The sequence below is a fragment of the Columba livia genome, chromosome 13 (assembly GCF_036013475.1).
Source record: "Columba livia isolate bColLiv1 breed racing homer chromosome 13, bColLiv1.pat.W.v2, whole genome shotgun sequence".
Lineage (NCBI taxonomy): Eukaryota > Metazoa > Chordata > Aves > Columbiformes > Columbidae > Columba > Columba livia.
The window spans coordinates 13,723,975-13,747,037 of record NC_088614.1 but is presented as its reverse complement, the minus strand read 5'-3'; the positions used below and the strand labels follow the sequence as shown (position 1 = coordinate 13,747,037).

The following is a 23,063-nucleotide window of genomic DNA, read 5'->3' as shown; positions in this document are numbered from 1 at the left end:
ATTTCCAAACCCCTGAAATCTATCATGAAGTAGAGCACACATTCCTTTTCTGTTCCCTGTGAAGAAGGCCCTTCTTGTTTCTTCACTGAAAATCTTTTGCTAGTTGTCAGCATAGCATAAATTCAGCAAGGAGACCTGGCCAAAATACACACCTGTCAAATTGCCATTATTGTGATTTAAACTGATGACTGAAGAATTGTAATGAGCACAGTTCTGCCACTGTAGTGATCTCACCAGAGCTGCAAAAAATAATCTGAGCTGACACAATGAATGGAAACAAGAATGGCATCATCTTCTTCTCGTAGCTGTGTTTTGATTACTTCATGGAAAGACTGGAGGAGATGATTATTCACATCTTAAGGTGAGGGAAATCGAGAACACAGTTGAGACTCCAGATGAGGCGTGGGAGCCCACACGGTCACTCTGGCATCAGTAAATTCTTTGCCAAGGTGATGGACCTGGTTTGCCTGGTATCTGTACTGGATGCTACTGCAAGACAGTAGTAAACAAGAGCTCCTTTCTGTGTATGTGTAGTACTGCAAGCACAATGAAGCCTCTAAGCCTGATAGTACCAATCACAGTAAGTAAAAGGGTCTGGTCCGGCTGTGCAAAAACTTCTTATCAGGGATAAGGAATATAGTAAAAGGCAGCACATTCTCTGCCAGCCAGTTCAACTTAAAATTGCTTAAATCTTGTTCCTTAAGAATAGAGAGGGGTACAGGTACCAAGACCTAACTTCCATACCACTGAAACCATCCTCTGATATGTGGCCAGGAATATTCCTCTGCAGTGTTTCATACAACAACCGAAAGCAAAATAAAATAAAAGTGAAATTTTTCTTAACAGCTGTCCAGAGCTAACAGTTTTTTTTATAGAGAAGTTGTTTTGGTTTATAGCAGAAGAAATAATGAGTTTCTTGATACTCACCTTTCTCTATTGTTGAAAAACTACACAAATTAGAGTCTTAATAGAATTTCAAGGATGGGACTTAACCCTAGTTTTGTTTTTTCTCTCTTTCAGAGGTTAAACGTGCTGTGAAGATTCCTGTGTTGATTGGATCTGGAGTGACTCTGGACAATGTGAGGAATTATTTGGATGCAAACGCTCTAATAATAGGTTCGTATTTCAAGAGAGAAGGTTATTGGGCAAATGGTGTTGATCCTGACCGAGTAAAGAAGTTTATGGAACACATAAGTAAACTGCGAGAATGAATTTGCCAGCAAATAGTGTTTCTGTGTGTGTAGAAGTGCAGTATGATACAGCGTACGGAATTAATGCACAGACTTGTGCTTGAACGGCTAATAACATTAAATGAAAACGCAATCATCTCCGTAACTAACTGGCAAACATGGTGACACTTTACAATAAACTGGTGCTCTGATGTTTGTTTCTAGGCAGCACATTTCTGTGGCTCTCAAAGCCATCGCCAGTGCAAAACCAACTCTCCAAAGGCTTGTGTAATACGTTCTCTCCTATAAGTAAAATGCTTATGGAGCTTTAAGAATTTGTAGCAAATATTCATCACAGGTGAGCTGAGTTTTGTTTTGCCTCCGAGTACAATAGGATGCCCTAAGTTTACAGCTAAGAGTATTGTAAATTGGACAAGTTAATTAGCCTTTCAGTTTCCCCATCTGTAAAATGATGATAATAGTACCTACATCACAAAGGGGTTGTAAGACATAATAAATGAATGTACAGCGCTTTCATCTCCTGAAATGAAGGGCTCTATTAAAGTTCAAGATCATTATTTTTTCATTAGAATTGTGCATTTATTACAAAAATGCAGTAATTGTATACCATACAAAATTTTAATATAATTGGGCAATTGATTTATTTACAGTACTTATTAGAGAATAAATGTAAATGTTTAATTACGTTTTAAGTAGAGTTGGAATTTAATCAAAATGTTTTTCCAAAAATCAGAAATTTTAATAAAGGTTTGTTATTTTTTAGTAAGCTCCTACAGCTTTGTACCTCTTCAGACTGATATTAGTGGTGCTAAAAACTGCCAGGTTCCTTCCATTTGCCTTCCATAGTTACACAAGGTGTAATTATGATGAAAACCTTTCTACCAAAGCTGACAGCAAACACAGATTTTCATTTTTCCTGTGAAATGTAGAGGAAAAATACGACAGTCTTACTGTGTGTGTTGTAAAAGATTCCACGTGAATTTGATCTTTTAGCTCTAAGGAAGCTTAAAATAACCCAAAGAATACCTGTAGTGTCATGGTTGTATAAAATGTGGGCATATGTTTTCATTCCTGGGGACTGGGAGCTCAGTTTGTCCTTTGGGATTTCCCTCTCTCTCTTTCCTTGACATCTCTGTCTCAGGCTTCTGCTGATGCTAATGAAAGTTATATTGTAGATATCAAAGCAAGTGTACGAACACGTTTTTTGTGTCAGCTGGCAGAATGCCCATACTTCTCTGAACAAAAAATACATCCTCCTTTCAAAGGCAGAAAGATTTTCAAGAAATTTAGTTTAATTAACATGGTGGTGATTCCAGAACATCACACTGTGAGATTAAGTCTTCTCTTCAGGTTTCTTTTTTCTAGATCAGTCTGTCTCCCACATGGTTACCACAAGTCTGACGGGGAACAGCTGAGGGAGCTGGGGCTGTTCAGCCTGGAGAAAAGGAGGCTGAGGGGAGATCTTATCACTGTCTACAACTACCTGAAAGGAGATTGTAGCATGGAGGGTGTTGGTCTCTTCTCCCAAGTAACAAGCAACAGGATGAGAAGAAATGGCCTCAAGTTGTACCAGGAGAGGTTTAAATTGGATATTTGGAAAAATTTATTCACATAAAGGGTTGTCAGGCGCTGGAACAGGCTGCCCAGGGAAGTGGAGTCACCATCCCAGGAGGTATTTAAAAAATGTGTAGATGTTGTGCCTAGGGACATGGTTTAGTGGTGGACTTGGCAGTATTAGGTTAATGGTTGGACTCAATGATCTTAAGCTTCTTTGCCAGCCAAAATCATTCTGTGATCTGGTTTAGTCTTTAAATTCTCAGCCTGAGTAATGAGTTCTCTCTTACATCCTCTATTGTGAAAAACATCACATTAAATAAAAAAAGAATGAATTTAGATATGAGTAGCATACATATTTTTTATCTTTGTGTGTTTTGGACTGTTTTCAGGCCTTCTACAAGTTGCATATATTTCCATACATCATTGCGCAGAAGATTTAATGATTGTTGTCCCAACAGATATTTTCTATTACAATTGTTACTGACTTTGAAATTTATTCTCAGTAAACATGCAAGCAACGAGCACTAGCCAGTGCTCTAGTGCCGTAAGAAGAGTAAACATCTTCAAGTAGTCAGCTGAAAACTACAACAAATACACTGATAAAGATTGTTCAGTGACGATAATTATTTTTAAAGAAACTGATTACAGTTGCCAAAAGTCACAATCATCACTGTGTGAAAATATAATGTGTTACCAGCATGTTTCTTGAATTGGTTTCTACCCATTCACATCCTAAAAACTCCCAAGTGACTGGAACTCAAATGGGCTCTCATCTGAATGGAGGGGGTGGTGAGAACTACCTCAGTGCTGCATGCAGGGGCTGAATGAGATGGTGTCATACATGGTAGTCTTTGTAAGACAAAAATGCTAATGAGTTGCTGTAATACTCATGACATGCAATGAATCCTGTAGACAGCACTTTCACTGTCAGGATTTCATTTAACACCCCACTGTGTAACCCTTATGGAAGGATCAGACCATAACTTGGGTCTGCATTGTTACGTATGAGTGGTAAGTGCAGAATTTAGGGAACAGAAGTAGAGGAAAGCTAATTTAAAGCCTGGAAATGTGACTGATCACCAAGACTTTATCATTCTTTGTGCTGAAAGTGTTTGTCTAGCAGCATTAAGCATCTGCTTGCCTGTTTCACACAGATGCTGGAAGAAGAATCTGACCTTTTGTTCAGAAAGTGTTTGAATATTTAATGTAAAAATATTAAGTTATCAGAAAGGCTGTCTCTTTTGGGAAGACTGTTCAATTTTTTTACAGCCCAAGTTGTTAAAGTACTATGGAGCATGAATAACTTCAGAGCAGAACAAAGCAGGCAAGTGCTAATGTGTAGAAACTCCAGAAGTAAATAACAGCTGTTCAAGAAGACTTGTATTAAATATGTATTAATTAATTTGAAGTGCATCACTTAAATATGTGAAGAGATTATCTTGTGTTAATTTACATTAAAACACACACTTGTTAGCCTCATTACAGTATCTTAAGTATATCCTGAGCTATCACCTCATCCTACATTGAACATTTTGTTGGGTGTTGATTGCTTTTGATTTGCCCTTTTAAAATGTCAGCTAGTGGCCTCCCTTTCTTGTTGGTTCTCTTCCTTCTCTCAGATTGTGCTCTTGCATAGTACTCACATCCATTCTGTGCTGAGCAGAAAAAACTTGAAAATAGATTGTGAAAATACAGCAATAATTGCCCACCTGAACATCACATGTAGTTCTTGCTGTTAACTGAATAAACCAGAGGAGAGAATGTAAGTGTCCGTTTGTGTAACAAAGTGACTTTACGTGAAGATTCAGTATGACCTTTAGGACAGGAAAACTACTTAGTAAAAGAGAGGTCTCCTTAGTAAAGTTATAGATAATTAAAATTCACTGGTAATAACACGCTTTGTCTAAGTCAATGCATAAGTCTTAATAAAACTTCATTCCACTCGTAAAACTTAGATATTTTTATCTGGACCTAGTAAGCCAAATGTTTTTCTACCTATTTTGGTGCTGAAAATATGTAAGCTTGTAATATTTATGGATAATTTCCAGATATTTTCTTCCTGGTGTCATACAGACAGCTAATCCAGTTGCTAGGCTATTCTTTCATCCCATTATTTTGGCTCTGCAGACTCCCTGATTACAAGTTGGAGTCCAGTTCTTGTTTCCTGCACCTACTCCAACAAACTCCTCACTGGTGGAAAATGGAGGAATAAAAGGACTGGCAGGCAGGTCCTGGCAGAGCAGGAAGGGGGAGGAAAACCAAAATACTTGGCTTTAGCAAAACCTAGAAGTCAATGACAAGGTGCTACATTGCACGGTTCTATTGAGAGAAGTGATTGGGGATGTTTGCTGTAGTTTCAGGTTGTTTGCAGCCTCTTCACTGAAGACTTTATGAGTTCACACCTGGGTTATGTTTCCAAGATCATCTCTGCTGATATATGTGCTCAGGGAGACATTTTTTCCTAAAGGAAAGCTGAAGTTTTGCAGGATAATTATGGCAATAAGGGGTGATAACTGTAGCAAAATGCAGGCTTGGAATTTGCAGCTCTTTGGTTTAAGAGCAGATTACAAGTTTGCGTTACATAAACTTCCCTTGCTCCCTGTGCTTTTCCCCAGCATCCCGTCAGTGTTTGCTCTGCTGAACAACACAGAAGTTGAGTTTAAGGACAGAACTGTCTGTGGCTTTTTTCTTGCACATCTGCAGTGCTTATCTATGCATCCTAAATGCTGCATTGTTTAGAAATGGAGGAGAACTGGCCTGAGATATTCTTTGTTGGGGACTAACATGCCATGGTGTGTAGTAGAATTGACCCTCCACTCTATGGTCCCCGTTGCAGAAATACCATCAGAACATAAAATCCTTCAGAGGATTCTTGGATTCCTGCCTTGGAGGTGTCAAGGAAACCCACCCAGTTAGCTTCTTGCTTTTATAAGAACTGGGGCTTGCAATAAATTGTTTATGTTGAGGCATTATGGAATTTCTCTCAATTATTTTCCCTACTCTTAACCATTGTTTGACTGTTAGTGACAAGAATTATTTGATCCTTTGAACACTTGTTTTAGAGGTAAAACCCTATTTCCCTTAGGATGTCTGTTAAAAACCTGTATTAGGACTAATAACTTCAATCACATTGTTCTCCTATGGTGGCTGGTTAGGAGTATTCTATTGAAGAGTCCAGGCTTGGTCAATATGAAGTCGAAAATGTTGCAGAGTTTCCTGACTGCACTCATGTTCCTGACTCCATCTGTCAAAAAGACTTTGACACTCACTCATTCGGGTCCAGACAGACCTGTGAAATGCTTTCCTTGGATTATTCTTCAGCTGGCAAAGTTACTACTTGAAATGTTGAGGGCAACAGGAGCTTTTTCACCCCAATCTTTAATAAACTGATTTTTCTGGGGGGAAGGAGGAAGTCTTTCTGCAATGCAAATAGGAAAGCCTTTTACATGAGGCAAAAGGGTTGCAATTCAGAATGTAGTCTGTTTCTTTGCTTACAGTTTGAAGCTTTAGAAGAATTAAAGGTAAGGAGAGCCTAAGATGTTTCTTATTAAACACTTAAGGAATGGAAAAGATGTGTAGGGTAATTATCTTGATTAAAAAACTGTTGATCTTATTAACAGGTAGTTTTCTTTCAATATGTCAAAAAAGGATTTTGCCAATTTGGGCTGAAACGAATACTCTCTGTTTATGTTTAAATTCCCTCTTTCCTGTCACTGTCAAATTTTCATTGTTTCATAAAGTAAATTCAGTGTCAGACAGCAAGTGTTGGTGTTTCATAATTCCTTTTTCCAGAGGCCGTCACTCTCCTTGAAATGAACGGGACAGAGACGCTGTTTGGTTGTGTGGAATGCTGAGTTATCGGGTGTTCCTCTTCTGCTTGTAGGCATTTGTTTCTGAAAATAACATCTACACTCGTAGAAGCAGAATGAGGAACAGATGAAAATTTCAAAAAAATGAAATGTTGATGTCGAGGGAGCACATGGTCCGTGTTAGTTAATACAAACAGGTTAGAATTAATACCAGGTTAAGCAGGTATTAATACCAGGTTCTTGAATCCTTGTCCATCCTTGATTTTTCCTTCTGTATACTAAAATGCAATTTCTACTTCTGCCCTACCGTGTGTTCAAAGGGAGATGGAATATCCGCTGTAGAGTGTAGGAGTTCGTGAAGCAGTGGGTGTTTAGGATCCTTTTATTAGTTAGCAAACAAAATTAAGTGTAAAAATGTAAGTTAATCATACAAGAAATTTTAAATATTTCAATTTGCCCAATCTGATATGAAATGAAATGTTCAAAATGGTAGTTAAACTCAGAATTGTTCGACTTTGTGCTGCGGTCCCTGTACTAGCTGTGCTTTGTCATACCCCTGTCAGAATGAGGTGACAAAACAGAGGACATTGAAATGTTTCATACAAGTGTGGGAGGAATCCCAAATTCGACAGTAAACAAGGATGAAAAGGAAGGCAGCAGAGTAAGGGCAAGAAAAGATGCTCAAGTTTGCTGCAGTTCCTGCCTCATTGTTTATTCCAGCTTCCTGCTTTTTCAGTTCGCCTCTCGAGCCTTTCTTGTGCATGTAGATAGATTACAGTATGCAGAAGACTAAGAATAAGCTGAAGGCAGAAACTGCCTTAATGAAGACATTCTTGTGATAGAAAAAAGATTTTGTTGTCCACAGATGCGCAAAGAAAAATAGAAAAGCAGCTGCCCTTAGAAATGTAGTAAAAGTAGAGATGAGCACTACGTCATGATGCTTTAGTCAAAATCTGATGTGTTGAAAGTCTTTGAGAGGATCTGTACTGTTGTACAGAGATATAACCAAGAGGAGAAACACGAAGCTTCTGCTGGAAAAATACTGCAAGCCTCATCTGTTAGATACTGTCCTGAATGGTGTTGACTTTTTGTCAACTTTCAGCTGGAGAATAAGAATAAAAGGAAATAGCTTTCAACTGCTCTTTTATGGATGACAATATTAATATTGTATCCTGTCAAAAACCTCTGTTTCCTTAAGACCAAGCTATAGAGGTATAGTCATGTGCTGTCATCTTCCAGAGGAAGATTCTGAAGGTTGACACAGCATAAAGGTGATGGAAGAAATGTACATGGCAAGTGGAGTGGGTAGGTGAGATGAAGCGGAGCTGAGACACGGCACTCAGTGAAGGCTTCTGGCTCACCCAGCCTGCAGAATTAAGAAAGCAGGGATGTAGGTGGTCAGTAACGAGTGATGAAATTTGCAGGTTATCTGCACTACACCCATGAGGTGGTGAGCACTGGGGCTTGGGTGAATTGGGATGGCTTATTTTACTCCTTGCATTATCTGTTTAAAGCATCAACTGGAGCGTTCATGAGAGCAAATGCAGCTGGTGGCATTTGGGCTGTGGAAATTATAGTTTGTAACACTTCTCTAAGAGTAATTTGAGAGCTTAAAGAATTATATGACTAATATTTCATTTGGGCACTGAAAACCTTCATGTTTCAGGAAAGATTTTTGTATTTTTTTCTTTTACACAGCCTTGATCAAATAGCCAAAAATATTATTGGATTCCTCTGAAGCACCAGCCATGGCTGCAGCAACATACCCAGCGAAATAGATCAGTGGTCCAATCTGCTTTGACAACTCCCATGTAACTAAAAATAGGAGAAATAGAAGAGGAAATTTGTAGGGCTGGTAGTGGCTTGTATTTTTCAATAATTTATCAAGATTCAAGAGCACAGATTTCCTTTGGGAAATATTAGTTCTTAGGTTTACAAAGTGCCTCAGTTGTAAATACCCATAAAAATGACAATTTGGTAGGTCGTATTTATTCTTAAGCGGGTCAAAGGACATTAGCGTATTCCTACTATATAAATCTGTCAAGTACAGAATTTCTTTATGCTCCCAAATCACAAAAGCGCCTCTTACAGTCAAGGAGAAAATGTCGCATTATTGCCAATCAAGGACAACAAGAAAGCATATCGATCTTTACCCAATAACTTTTGCCCTCCTCGCTAAGTTTTTATCACTGAAACTGGACACATCAAGGGATTGGATTTAATATATACATATAGTGCTGATTTATTACAGGAGGAGAAATACAGTCTGGCCTTACTTCTAGCTCAATATTTTAACACTTATTTTATTTCTTGCATGGAACCTTGCAGTGACTTTTTCTACAGACAGAGTGTATAACTTTCAGATATCCCAGGATGTGCACAAATCTGAAGCTCGCAAAGGTACATTGGCTGTTATATGTTTACACGCATCTTGCATTTGGTGGTCTTAGAGTCTTGAGTCTTGATTTGGAGGGTTCATGTACACGTGAGTCTGTAGCAGGGGTGCTGTTGGTTTCAGAGAGGCGTAACTACAGATAAGCTGGAGGCTACATAGGCACAAAAGGTCTGGATGCTGCTGGCTGAGCCTGCTCTGAAGATGAGCTGGTTTTCATCTCATCTGTGGAGCTGTGTACCTAAAGCCTTATGTATAAGGGCTGTTTACCAGTCACAGACACTGGAATGCAGCAGAGGGCTGGCATTGTCCTTGGTCTTTCTGTGTTCTCTCTCTTGTTGGTGAAACTTGTCAGGTTTTTTTGTTGATCACTGCAGTGTGTTTGGCCCACTCCACAAATGCAGAATCTTTGAACTCTCTGTGTACAGTGATACCCATGGCTATGGTAGAAGTGTGATCAATGAATTACTTATTGGAAGGCAAGTGCATCTACAAAACCAAAGGGAAAGATCTTAATCACAGAATTACAGAACAGTGGAGACTGGAAGGAGCATCATCTAGTCCAAGCCCCCAGCTCAAATCAGGGTCAACTGGAACAGGTTGCTTAGGTTCTAGATAGATTTTGGATATCTGCAAGGATGCAGTTTCCACAACCTCTCTGAGTAACCTGCTCTAGTATTTCAGTGTTCAAGGATAAGCTACTGAGTTAAAAACACAGGTCATGTATGTCAGCAGGAGCAGATACCCGCTAATTTTGTAACAAAAAATGTATTAAGCAAGCATCCCAGAGAGCAAACAGCTCTCTCTTATTGTGTAATTATAAGTCCTGTTTGTTTTTTTACCTGTGTGGGAAAAAGATGCCAGTTTTGATTGCTCTTTGGCTGCTTAAGAGCCGGGCAACCCCTCCATAGAGTAAAAGGATGCAGAAGTAGCTGATGGATTTGTTGCTCATGTTCATAACGATGTGGAGAGAGCTGAAAAGGCCACATCCCACTCCGTTATTTCCTGATGGAGTGGGCAGAGGGACATATGTTGAATTTCTCCAGATGTGTCCTTCCCCAGCCAGACATCTTGTTGAGAGGTTATTTTCAAGGATTCTGTATGTTTGTCAGGATTTCCAGATGTCTAGTAATGCCAGCATTTTCTCGGCACGTGGGCAAATCCTTTCTCCCGAGCATGTATCGCAAATCTGACGCTTATGGAAACGCTCCCTGCACATGGCGTGCACACTCACAGTAAATCTGATGCAGCTGGGGCTCTTGTGTGTGTGCCCTCCTGTGGCTTTTCACAAGCACAACAAATTGAGTGTGTCCCAAACATCTTGGATTTACTGTGTGTGTTCAGACCATCTGTGCAACACATGTACCACACCTCTAGTGATGCTTTAAGGGCTGGGCACAATACATACACTACATAGTGCCTGGTGATGCATTTCAGTATAGAAGGAGTTCAGAACAAGATTGTGGCACACTCAGAAGTCATGCTTTTCACTGAGAGCCTCTAGGAAGAAGCTGATTTTTGGTTCTGCAGTATCCTGACTTGTCTCAGTCTAGTAAGCCTTATCCTACCATCAGTGTGCTTTCCCATTGCACAGCTTTTGAAAGTATCTGAGAAGGCAGTGGGTTTTGATTTGGGGAGTGTGTGTATCTTGACTGGAACATATTTTCTTCACCAATGTGAATTCAAGCCAGAAGAGGAGAGAAAAAGGGAGTGAACAACTTGGAGTTGAGAGGAAAATATGGCCCAGGGTATGCATTATGCATTTCCAATGTCAGATGGAATTGTTGAGCTTTGCCAGCCGCCTTGAAATCACCGCTCCAAATCAGGCCCAGAAAATTACAAGTATTTCTATGCAATTCTCACCTTTCCAGGTAAATACGGAAAGCTATAGCTGCCAGAGCAGTGATGGATCATGACTTCCTTCCATCCAAAGAGCCTTGGGCTTTTTCCTCCTCCAAGCATTTAACTTAACTTGCAGGGCTGATGGAAGAGCGGTAGATATTTTTTTCCCCCAAATATCCATTTGCCTTTCCATTTATCTACTTTGATCTAAAATATAGAACCTGATGGATGCCCTAGGTAAATCAAACATTTTCTGTCTGCCAAAACGGTTTTGCAAATGCTTATTTCATGCCATTACCATTTTTCTGTTTCTAGCAGTAAATCAAAAAGTATCAGCCATTCATCCACTTTAAAAGTAATGCCTTTCCTTTGCATAATTACGCATACCCAGTGGAGATCTGTATGCACAGTAAATCTATTCCTTTAAAAGGTTTTGCCTTAAGTACCACAGTGACATAAATTGGTGTAGCTCAAATTTATTTATTTAAAAGGTTTATTCTTTTAACTGATCGGGTAACTGTTCTACTTCCATTGTTTGATTTGGGTGGGGAGGGCTTTTATTAATGTATCAGATTTAATTCTGCAGCAGATGTTTATGTAGAAAGGTCTCACTCTTTACGGGACTTGTAGCAATTGATATGTGTGTGTAATTTATTCTCATTACAAGTTTATTCTTAACTGGCGTTCAGGGGGTCTTCACTGTATCTCCAGTAGATCCTTGAGAATTAAATAGTTTAATGAATGTAATGAGCAAACCTGAAAGAAATACACATAGAGAAGCATATGTATTTGGACGTTAACCCTCCAAATTTGCAAATAACATAAGTACAGTTCTATAAGTGAGTGAGAAATTGCCAAAAATAAATATCTTCCAGTCATAAGTACCCCAGACAGTATTTTGGCAAAGGAAAGATTGAAAAAAAATGATCTCTCCATCTTTCTGATGTTAACTTGCTCATCTTTGTAAGCTGGGCTTGTAGCTCTCAAGGGTGTCAAACCTAAAGCAGACAAGCCCAGCTGGTGGAAACCTGGGAGTGAAATGATTAATTCTTTAGCAGATCCGAGTTTATTTTTAGGCTTTATAGAATAATATTAAATTTCACTCACAGGGAAATGACAGGAAGTATCTTAAAAAACAAACAAAACCAAACCAACCAACCAAACAAGAGACACAAAAAAAACTTTACCAGAATGGCACAAAGTAATAAAACACCAGAACTTAACTACAGTTGGGCAGGTAAACATATCCCAATTGCATTTGAAATTTTGGCTACAGTATAGTCCTGCAAATATTTGCGTATGTGTTCAGTTCAGTGCATGTGAGGATTCTTGAGATGTGCACCAACTCTGAGGATACACCAGATTGCAGGTTAGATTATGATATGAATGATGTCGTGGAGAACTGAACAAAATTTCTAGCGTGAATGTATTTTCTATTAACATATTTTTCATGGTACCGGATGTGAAAGTGAAATTAAAGGTGTCTGTATTTTGTAAGGTTACACAATAAAAACATGCAGAAACATTCTGGGGAGAGGATGGTTCCAAGGTCTTGAATCTCGTTTGGTTAACAAAGGTAGTTTCATTATACAATCAAAATATTCACCCCTATGATTTCACACTATCCGTGTTATCTTTTTTGCTGGCATCAGAGTGTTATTGACAAACTTTCCTACAGTTGGAAAGGAAAAACTGCTTTAGTATCCAAGGCAAACCTTGGAAAATGCCATGGGCCTGCAATGCGAAGGTACATATGATAATCATAGATCTAGCAAGGGCTGTGTATTGGAGGGACGAGGTTTTATTGCAGGCAGCTCCACATTCTATGTCCATTAAGGTCACTCTTTTGAGATTTCATTTAAAGCGAATTTGGCTTTTTGGGGTCTTTTTCTAACACATTAAGTAGATCAGAGGTTGCCAGCTGTCCTTTTTGATCACAATTGGTGGTAGTGGTTGCAATCATATGGCTTCACGGTGATGTTGGGGAAGGGCAAATACGCTGGGTATGGGGGCTTGGGGAAGTGGGGAAATATCCCATTCAGCCATGAGGGAACAAGCTCAGCACTGGGGTTTTGACCTCAGTTGATTTATATACCCTGAAAGTCTGACTCTGATCCTTGTTTTAGGTCATTTCTAGCCACTGCATTTCACACTACTACTGATCTGTGACAGCGAACAGCAGGCTTGCTTTAGTATTTAGGTTGATGCGTAGATACACAGTCTAATCCAACTGCTCCAGCCATCCTGGGGTGTTTTCAGAGAGACGTATGCCTTGGGTGGAAAGTGGTTTGTAGTGGTTCTTGATAATTTTAAGGGCAGGATTGTGTGAAGTAGTTGCCTGTGATAGAGGTTGGATTACTAAGTGACAAAGATTTCCCTTTAAATCCTGTGTCCTAGAATGTGCCCATGGGAGCTGCTAACGGGGAGCACTGGAGACTGCAGCCTTCCCCACTGGAACAGCCTCCCTCTGTTCTGCAGTTGGGAACCAGAGGAGCCACCTTAAAGGGTGAGAGCGTACCTCAGCTCCCAAACTGCCTCATCTTTGTCTTCCCATGCTGTTTGCATCGATGCTAATCAATGTTAATTATGGTAGTGGGGCCTGTGATGTACTCATTATAAGAGCCATCCTATTTTTTCAGTGCTTGTACAGTCTGTAACACAATAGAGCCCTGATTGGGGTTCCCTAGATGCTACAAATAGTAATACAAGTTGTTATAATAATGAATACGTGGTTCATAGTGTAAGACTACCAAACTCAGTTCATGCAGCCTGCTGAAGCATCACTTGATAATTCTGTTTGTGGTTACCACTAACTATGGCATACTGGCTATGTCTTGACAGTTGGGGCCTCAGCACAGTAAACCATTTAAGCTTTTGTTTGTGTTTAAATAGGTGCTCAAATTTGCATTTGAGTCTGTGGTTGTTAGTGTATATATATGCTTAAAGTTAAGCTTGTGGTTAAAAACCTCTTGTCATTAATTGCACGGGTTGTTACCCCACCACCACTCCCATGCCCATACTGGGAGGTGATGGGCACAGAAGGACAGTGTGCCAGGATGTGTGTTTCTTTCTCAGGCTGAAGTTATAGGTGCAAGAGCAGGAAGATGCCTCTGCCCAGGAGCTGAGCAGCTGGTTGGGTGTAGGTTGTGGCAAAGGCTGGAAGCCCCGAGCCGGGAGCTGGCGCTTTCCTTCCTCCAGCGGCTGTATCCCCTGGCCGGTGTCACTGCTGGGCACCCTTGGACTGAGAGCTGATACCCAATAGGTGCAGTCTCCTGTGATGGATTTGGTTCAGTTCTACTGTTATCCTCACTGGGAATTTCAGCACTATTGTTTATGAGCATTAATTGATAGAAATAATTACTATTCAGCCCCTGACTCTGCATCCCCAGGCCCTACCCTTGTGAGTTCCAGTGACTTAGTCTCGTAATTTTTTTTTCAGATTAAGTTTTCCACAAAGAGTCCCTTATTGCTTGTTACATGGTTTGTTATGGATATTGGTTCTAGTCCCAGGTTTTTTTCTATTCCCACTGAACTGCATGTCTGGATTTTCATTATCTATGTGCAGTTTAGGTGTGTGATTATCTGCCTGTCGCTAGTTAGTTCTCTGTTGTGTACTACCCCCAATTTACCAAGCCTGTGTAACAAAACTCTTTAAAATTATTAACTTGTTACATTACCTCTCTTGAGTATGTATGTTGTTTTATAAGGAATCTAAGTCGTTGCTGAGTTGGTTCTATGTTTGTAATTAGTTTAAAATATTTACTATAGCAGCTAGGTTTGTCACTGTTAACTGTGCTTTACTGAAATTTCATGATCTACAGCACACCCTAGTGATATTTGGAAATCATGAAGTTAGATCAAATCAATTTTACTTCCTTTGTGGTGAAGCAAAACTTTGGACTCATTAAGCAAAGTCCAGGAAAGTAAAAGCCTTCATATCCAAAATGGGAAGTGGGTTGAATCCCTTAGTTTATTTATATATATATATTAGAAACTGAGACTGCAGGATATTCTTCTGTGAAAAGAACATTTGTATAATGAGTTCATCTGATTTTCAATCTGTAATGTTGGGTGTATTTTACAACAGATCATGGGGAAAAGCAGCCCAGGGTTGTGAGAAGAGAGAATATTTGTTGAGTTCCCTCTTAGACTGGAGAGAGCAACAAGATGCAACTGAGGCATTGTGGAGGAAACCTGCAGGCAGTCTTCACAGGTCAGAAGCCTGAGTGATCATCTACTGTCTTATGGCTAGAACATTAAAATTTATGCTAGATATTCAATTTCGTCTTTTGCAGATGGTTAGGTCACTTGGTTTTTCAGGTGATGGTACCTATACTTAGTTTTCAGTGGCCAACAGGCCCCATATGATCCTGCAAAGAGACATGCACCTTCCTAACTTTTTAGGCTACCTTGCACTCACCTTTTTCTGGATTTCTGTATTTCAATAATTTTATTTTATTTTAATTGTCAGAGTGCACAGAATATTAAGGGTTGTGAATTGGCTGCTGTTGACCCTCTGTAAGGGTAAGAAGAGAAAGGAGGTTTGAGAAGAGGTCAGAGAAAGAAGCGTAAATAAATTGTCAAGAAGGAAGGTAAATATTTATCAGAGGTTAAATCAAATTGGTGACAGGTGATTAACACTGAATGGAAGTAAAAGCAATATGTGCATCAGAGAAGAGTGTAGGCCTTGCAAGTTATGAGTTCTCAAAGAAAAACAGATGATTAATCAGAGAAACTCAAGTTAACAGTGCCCTGACCTCCCAACGTGCCCTGGGTATCTGCTGCAGATGCTGCCAAGCACTCGCGTCGCTTGTGCAAGTTCAGGATACCGGTGGGGTTGTTGTTTGCTGTGTGTGTTGGCTGCGAAGAGCTGAGCTACCCCAGAAAAAGCAGGTTTGTCCAGCAGACAAGCAGTGCTGAGGCTTTTGTTATTTTCACGAAGGGCCATGAAACCCTGACAAATGCAAGGCAGCCTATACCAGTGCCCTCGGCCAGCTTGGAGCTCCAGCTTGGGCCCGCTGGAAGATCTGATCGAGTACCTGTTACAGTACAGAGCATTACTTGCCTGTGTAAGGAAGAGCTAAAAATGGGGTCCTGCTTTCTGGCTCACTCACGCATGAGAAATCTGTCATATTTGGGGGACAGACGAGTTTCCTCTCAGACCTCTTTCACTCTTGTCAGGTAATCCAAACAATAATGGAAATGAGCATTTTGTTTTATGTAAATAAAAACAAAAAGTTTGCACTAATTTATGGTATTTATTTAAATGACATGCAAATTACTTTGTGAAACTTAGAGGGGAAAGCAGCACAACTGAAACAGCACAATTGTTTCCAAGAACATTCATTTCAAATCCACATACAATATTTCATTCATGCTTAATTATTTCCCCAATGCTAGTCTAAGCATTACTAGTTTCCTTTGTCTTTTTGCTTTTGCATGCAGTGTGATTAGCAGAACTGCTTGTGCTCTACCAACTCCTGCACATATGGGGTTTAGCCTCATTGTTCAAGGGGTGGAGCAACAAGCAATGTGAACACTCATGCTGCCAAATTTGGCATACGTGAGCCCTCCAAAGTATACAGATATCGCCCGTTTCATTTAAATCCCTGTCCATATTTTGCATTGCTACCATAATGGCAACGCCATTGTCTGGGTGTATTATTTGAAGCAGCTTTTCTCCCATTGTTTGTGCACTGTAATCCTTGAGGTTTCTGTAGTCATCGTGAGCAGCTTACTTGAAAGAAATCACTTAGCTCTCACAGATCCCTCCCTCTGAACCTGCTGGCAAAGGAACGGGCCATGACTAAAGCATGAGACCTGTGATCTTTCTGAAGAAAATCTCCTCAGTAGAGTTTATAATTTGTTGCTTTCATGGGGCTCTGTTCTCAGGGCTTGGACTCAGTGTTATCTTTCGTCCCCCATGGATTTTTCTACAAGGCATGATGGGAATGTAGGCTGAGAAAGAGAGTCATAATACTGGCTGTGGATGTGGACCCTAACATTTTACACACGTTTCAAATACTGGCAAAGGGAGACATCTACTGTTTGACAGAAATTAAGGACAGTTGTTTATTCTAATTGCAGCAAAATCTCAAGTCTTTTATTCTTCCATGTTATAGAGATTGGCACATCCTGCTGTGAGCCTTTTCAACAGACTTTTGAGAACTTAATGCTTGTCTACTTAGGGCAGAATGAAAGATCCCCTGGAACTTATCATACAGAAGGGGCTGCCCAGTTCTTTCCTTTTGCTATTCATCTGCTTGGTCAATGCTTTCTACTCCAGTGCCACTTGAATCTCATGACTGTGTATATGCACGCCGTTGTAGGTAAAGCCAACTGGCATTAGCTCTTCTTTATAAATTATGCCCGTTTGAATGCACATCATTTTACTCCCAAGACAGTCATTTATGATGATTTTAAGGCAGTGGTTCCCAAATTGAGGTCTGCAGAAAGCCAGCAAAGGGCCTCTTTGTATTTTGCAGAGAGTTTCCAGTTCTTTTTGTTTCCAAAGTCTAAATCATGTTATAGGACAGCTACAAATATGGTATAAACACTGCCCTGCTCCTCATTTAGCTCAGCGATAGCTCTTTAGAGAACCCTGTTGTAGCCACATAGGCATTATGTGATCCCAAATCACACCCTTGTGACTGCAAGTGAAGCAGAGAGGTGGCCCCGGTGGCAACATTAAAATAGAACATGCTAAACTGTGTAGGTCTGAAAATTCCATTGTAACACATTTAAGTACTGGCAGTGACTTCTGGAAGCTTTGGATCTTGTCCATCATTGAAGAGAGTGATTCAAATTCACCTTTTTGTCATCTTGTCACCGACCTATCACAAGAGGAAAGAAAGTCATGCAATGGAAACTGTACAAGCTGGCCTGTTCCCTCCCAGCCTGCTACCCAGCGGACTGCGAGCTCCCTCTTGCCTGCCACGTTACCACAACTCAGACCTGAAGAGGCTGCACAGAATTGTTCTGTGTTCCCTGAAGAACAGGAAACTTTGTCTTAACAGCTTTGTAAAATTTGGGCTCTCATTCAGAACTCGTCAATGTGCTGTAACGTTGGAAGTTAAATTGGCCAAGGACCCAAGTCAGGTTGTTCGTGCTTACTCTTTGCGTCTCCAAAGTACCGTGTGTTTGGGGCCAGAATTATATGTAGCTGAACATCTATTGTTCTCAGACTCCGTGAGCACCAGGTTATGGTACAGATTTCTCACACCACTGAATAGTATCAAGCATGGAAATCTGTCATTGTTGTTACCGACAGCTTCAAATGTCATCCTTCCATCCTTGGTACTAGAATGCTTTGTTCCTTAACTGAATTTACAATACGCATTTTAGATCTGATTTTGAACTTTGTCTGGTTTATGTATGGCCTTTAATTACAGGTTTGAAGGAACCTCAGATGCACTCACTGTTCTTAGATACATTTTGCAAAAGTGATGAGTGGCAGAAGTGGTTGTAAAGATTGGTTCTTTTTTAGCTCATCTCTGGAAACCTTGAAGGTATTCTGTGTATCTATTTTTTAACCAGGATTTTATTTCCACTTCAGTGTTCATACACACTATAACATATAAATATGTAAGCTAATTTCAGGACTCCGACTTTTACATTTAAATTTGCTGTAGCTTTTTCTGAAAAGGCCACAAAATGGCTATTCTGTAGCAATAAACACAATTACTGAATTACGCTGCTGAAGAAGTAAAAAAACCAAATAATAAATGACTAGTATAATAAAAGTCTAAAAGAGCAGAAGACAGGTATACTGTTTGCAGGTAAGGATAAGCCTGAAGTATCTTTAACTGCTTGCTTGGACAGTGCTAGCTAGCAGTGTGTGCTTTATTCCAAAGCGCCAGCCTATATTTTTGGATCATCTTTCAAGACTGAGATGATATAAGGCAATTCATAGTGTTTTGTGACCTTCTGCACCAGTAGTCCATCTTTTTGGCACTGAAACTGATTTTGCCCAGCTTGGCACTTTATCACCTGAGAGTATGCAGGGAGACCAAAGCAGCACCTTTTACAGCAGCAGGGGAATGATTTAATTCAGTCACATTCACCGTTTCCTACAAGCTGATGAGGCAAACCTCTTCTTTGCTTAATGTCACCTAAGGTACATTGAAAGGCTGTGAAGAGACAGATGTTCTATATCTTCACTTCATATGCAAAAACCTGTTATATCCTTTATTTGCATTCAATTAGAAGTCAGACCCTGATGAATATCTAATGTAGGAAATGGGGAAAAGATTTGCCATCAAGCATATGCTTTGCTTGTAGTGGATCTCTGTAACCTGCTACTGTTTCTTCCTGTAGTGATTCGGTAATTTTTCTTGAATTATTTATACCTGCATGCACAGAGGTGGAGAGTGTTAATAGGTGAAAATTGGAGTTAGTTTTCCTGGTTTTAGAAATGTAACCTCTCCTTGTTGCACAGAGTTCCAGAGAGATTGTCATTCCTTTTAAACAGCCATTCTGCACTTGCAAGATTTTCCCTACTAAGTGGTTCTGTTTAAGGACTTAAATGCTATAGCATTACTTTATATTCATTTTCAATACAGGTTGTGCCTTGTTTGATCTTGAGAAGCTCACCCTTTTCTTGGTAATCCGAAGTATAATATGAGGAACTCAGAAGTTATAGAACTGTGTTGTTGTCAAGAAGGGAAGGTTCAAATGATAAACATAATATGAAGCAGAAGTGGCAGACACTTTCAGAACAGCTGCTGTTATTCCTGTGACCCTATGTGAGCACACGCATCAGGACTCTATAGACCCAGGGAGAGATGTATATTGTCTAGGGCCCCAGACATTAGACAGGGATAAGCAAAACAGCTTTTCTTCAGTGCAGAGTAGGGTTTCCCAGACTTCTGAGGGAATGAATAGAAATCTCTTACCCTCCTAAACTTCGATATGATTAGAAACCTGCTATGTCACATCTTCTATGCCCTTTCCTCTCTGTGGGCCGCTCCCATCACGAATTCTGGGGAACATATGACATTTCTTCTTTTTTCCTCTCTTGTCCTTGCTTTGATGTAACATTATAAATTAAATCATCCTCACTCATATCCAAGTTGACAAGAAAGGGGAATCTCAGGACTATTCTTAGGTGCTTTGCAAACTTAGAGAAAAGGATCTATATTACTTGTACATGCCTCAAGTTTCGCATGTTTTTTTCCTGCCGTTTTCATAGAAAGAAATTTGAAGTTTTAAGGAGAAAGAAATGCAACTAGATGACATAATGAAACTAAGTCTGTGTGCAGACAGTTGCTCAGTCCTGGCACAGAAGAAAATTTAGAGAAACAGCTTTTTTCTGTCCAACAAGATTAAGTGCCTAGTCTTAAGAAAAAAATAAAGGTTTCCTGTGAAGGTAACAGGTATTTCACATAATTGCATCAGGTATTTCTGGACAGTTCCTCCAGACGGCGCCTGCTGCTGGTGGCATTTTCTTGAGCTGCCGTAAGGAGCAGGCTGGAAGCCAGAGTGAATCATTGTGTTGGTAGCAACAGCCCCTCTCCAGCTGAAACCGTTCCTGGCACCTCCTGGCTTGTCTCCTACTGTGTCAAAAGCTGTGAAGTTACACAGCGAACCCAGCGTGCTGAGGACATCCCGAACTGGTTTGTGGTTATTCTGGGTTCTGCTGTATGTTAGGGAAGGACTTGACAGAAACTTGCCAAGTGGCTCATCAAACCAGAAGCTGTAGTTGATCTCCGATACTTGCTTTTGACAGATGACTTGAGGCTTTTGGGGGATGAAAGGTTTGGGTTTTTTTTTTTTCCACTCTTGATTTTTAAAAGTACAGAGACCTAGCAACCTGAAGAGTAAAAAGATGCACAACATTCTGATAAAGGAAATTAAATAGTGAATCAATGCTGATAAAGGGCAGAAAGAGAACTATGATATCAGAATAGCAATGACATCTAGTACTTAAAAGAGGCCAGCAAGTACAGTGAGATTATTGGCAGGATCAGATTTACAGCAGGACCGCCTTGAACAGCTCTCATGTCACCAGCTCCTAGAATTTAAAAAGCATGTGAAAATTAATCTCAGGTGCTAATTATTTGTTAAGAGTAGATGCTAAAATGCATAAATACAGGCTGGAGTTACAGTGACAGATCCAGCCAGAACACACAGCCCTGTAGATGAGAACACAGCCAGCAGTGCGGTCCCTTCTCGCATCTTTTTCTCACGTTTAGGACGCGCTTTCCCAGCCGGCTGCAGGTGATGGAGCCCACTGGGTACCGACCCTGGGCCGGAGAGAAACTATCGCAGGTCTGGTCTTGCTGCCTCAGTGAGACTGGAGAGAGGATTTCTGTGCTGTTTGCGTGGGCTCACGGAATGCTTGGTGGGATGTATGGTGTGCTGATTCACGTGTATTGGTTAATGCTCGCCAAGGAGAATAACGGGCATGCCATCATGTGCTGGCCGCTCACAACGTACAGAATCACAGCTTAACCAGCTCATTGCAATAACCAGGTTCCCACTGACTTTGCAACAGAGTTGGATTTCTCTGAGAGAACAGCATGATTGGCAGCAGCATGTACATCCTTGAAGGATACATGTTGCACTGTTATTTTACATTTTCATTTTAGTAACTTCTACCATAGCAAAAAAAGAGACCTAATGAATACCTGCTGATGTAGCCCTAAGAACTTGTATTTTTAACTGGAGTAGTGAAGTAATGATTCACTTTAGGATAGAGTGATAAAAATTCCCTCTTTTGATGGTTGACAGACTTCATTGCTTTTAATTTTGCCCCTTGGAAGGCTGCTTACAGCTGGAGTTTGGGGTATTACTTTTTAAAATGTAGATGGCATTTTTGATCTTTGCTCATTTTAGGAATTACATTTGCTTTTTACATTCAAATCATAAAAATCAAGAGCACCAGTAGACCTGTAACATTTTGAGTTGTTACACAGAGGGTTATTTTATGTGATCGTATAAAGCTTGGGGAGGTTAAGAAGTCCCCAGTGCAGCCACAGGAAAGGGACAAAAATTGTGAGTTATGTTCCTCCCTCTTTTCCTCATCCTGCTTTTTCATCTTCTCAACAAGGAACCGAGGGGAGATGCTTTACCTTAAATCAGAAATGAAATCATAATAAGGGCTAGGCTGACAAAAACCTCTGTTAATAATCTCTTCTTGCGAAACGGCAGCATTTTTAACATTACGCAGTAACTTTCCAAAGATCATACTGGTGTTGAGAAACTGTGATATTTCAGGAGCCATATGTGACACAGCTGTTGAGCGCTGCTTCAGCGCAGAGCCTGTTTGATCACATATGGTGCTGTACCAGACTAGCACGCTGCACTTTACCGGGCTGGTGACTGAAATAAACTTGCGTGAAAAGTATGCAAAAGTATTATCAGGTTATATTCTCAGATGAGGGCCAGGGTTGTCCTACCCTGTTTCCCCAGAAATAAGACCTACCCTTAAAATAAGCCCTAGCATGATTTTTCAGGATTTTTGAGGATGCTCAAAATATAAGCCATACTCCAAAAATAAGTCCTAGTTACAGGGCATTTAAAAAGTCAATTTAAATCGTGTCCAGGCAGCTATACATGTAAAAAAAAAAGTTAAATTAATTGGCAACAGAATGCAGCAGGACAGACAGACCCTTCACCAAGAAAAGCAGACACCTGACAGGCAACTGCCACTTGCATTGCCAGTGTGCTAAGAGCAGGTGACACGGACAAGAGGTGCTCGTTCAAGGAAAGTGCTACTGCTAGACATGAGAAACTGGGGCAAATTGTACTAAAGGAAATAGAGTCACGAGACACTCAGGATGGAATTCAGGGTTTGGAGAGTTATGATGATGTTCCAGAATGTGATGACATATTTGAATAAATGTTGATGCTTTGAGAATAAATGTAGACTGTTCATGGCAAAATAAGACATCCCATGAAAATAAGCCCTAATGCATCTTTTGGAGCAAAAATTAATATAAGAACCTGCCTTACTTTTGGGGAAACAGGGTAACAGCATCCTGTGGCAGAAGTCCCTTTCTTCCTCCCCCCGGTTCTCTCCCAGAGCAGAGCACCTGGAAACGTTGTGACACCTTGTAATGGTTTTCACAAGGGCCGTGTCCGCGCACCGGAGCAGCAGATGCTCCCCGGGGCGTGTCGTTATGTACCCAAACGAGCTCCGAGCCCCGGGGGAGCGGTGACGCCCGTCAGACCTCTGGCCTGGGCCGGGCGGGGACCGAACAGGGCGGCCCGGGGCCGGTTTGCTGCCGGTGCCGCCGCGGGGGCAGGCGGGAGGAGGCGGCGGCACTTCTT

At 40.5% G+C, this 23,063-nt stretch overlaps 1 protein-coding gene across 6 annotated transcripts in view; it reads left to right on the top strand.

Annotated features, from left to right (window-relative positions):
* LOC102098201 (uncharacterized protein F13E9.13, mitochondrial) overlaps positions 1-23,063 on the top strand; it is a 53,054-nt gene that overhangs the window by 23,619 nt on the left and 6,372 nt on the right. The window contains exons 7-8 of one of the 6 annotated variants that reach the window (XM_065029260.1): positions 1,021-1,116; positions 14,878-22,654. In XM_065029260.1, coding sequence (XP_064885332.1) covers positions 1,021-1,116; positions 14,878-14,927 — 146 coding nt within the window. In that variant the 3' untranslated portion in view covers positions 14,928-22,654. The other 5 variants (XM_065029261.1, XM_065029259.1, XM_065029257.1 and 2 more) reach the window with 5 other exon arrangements.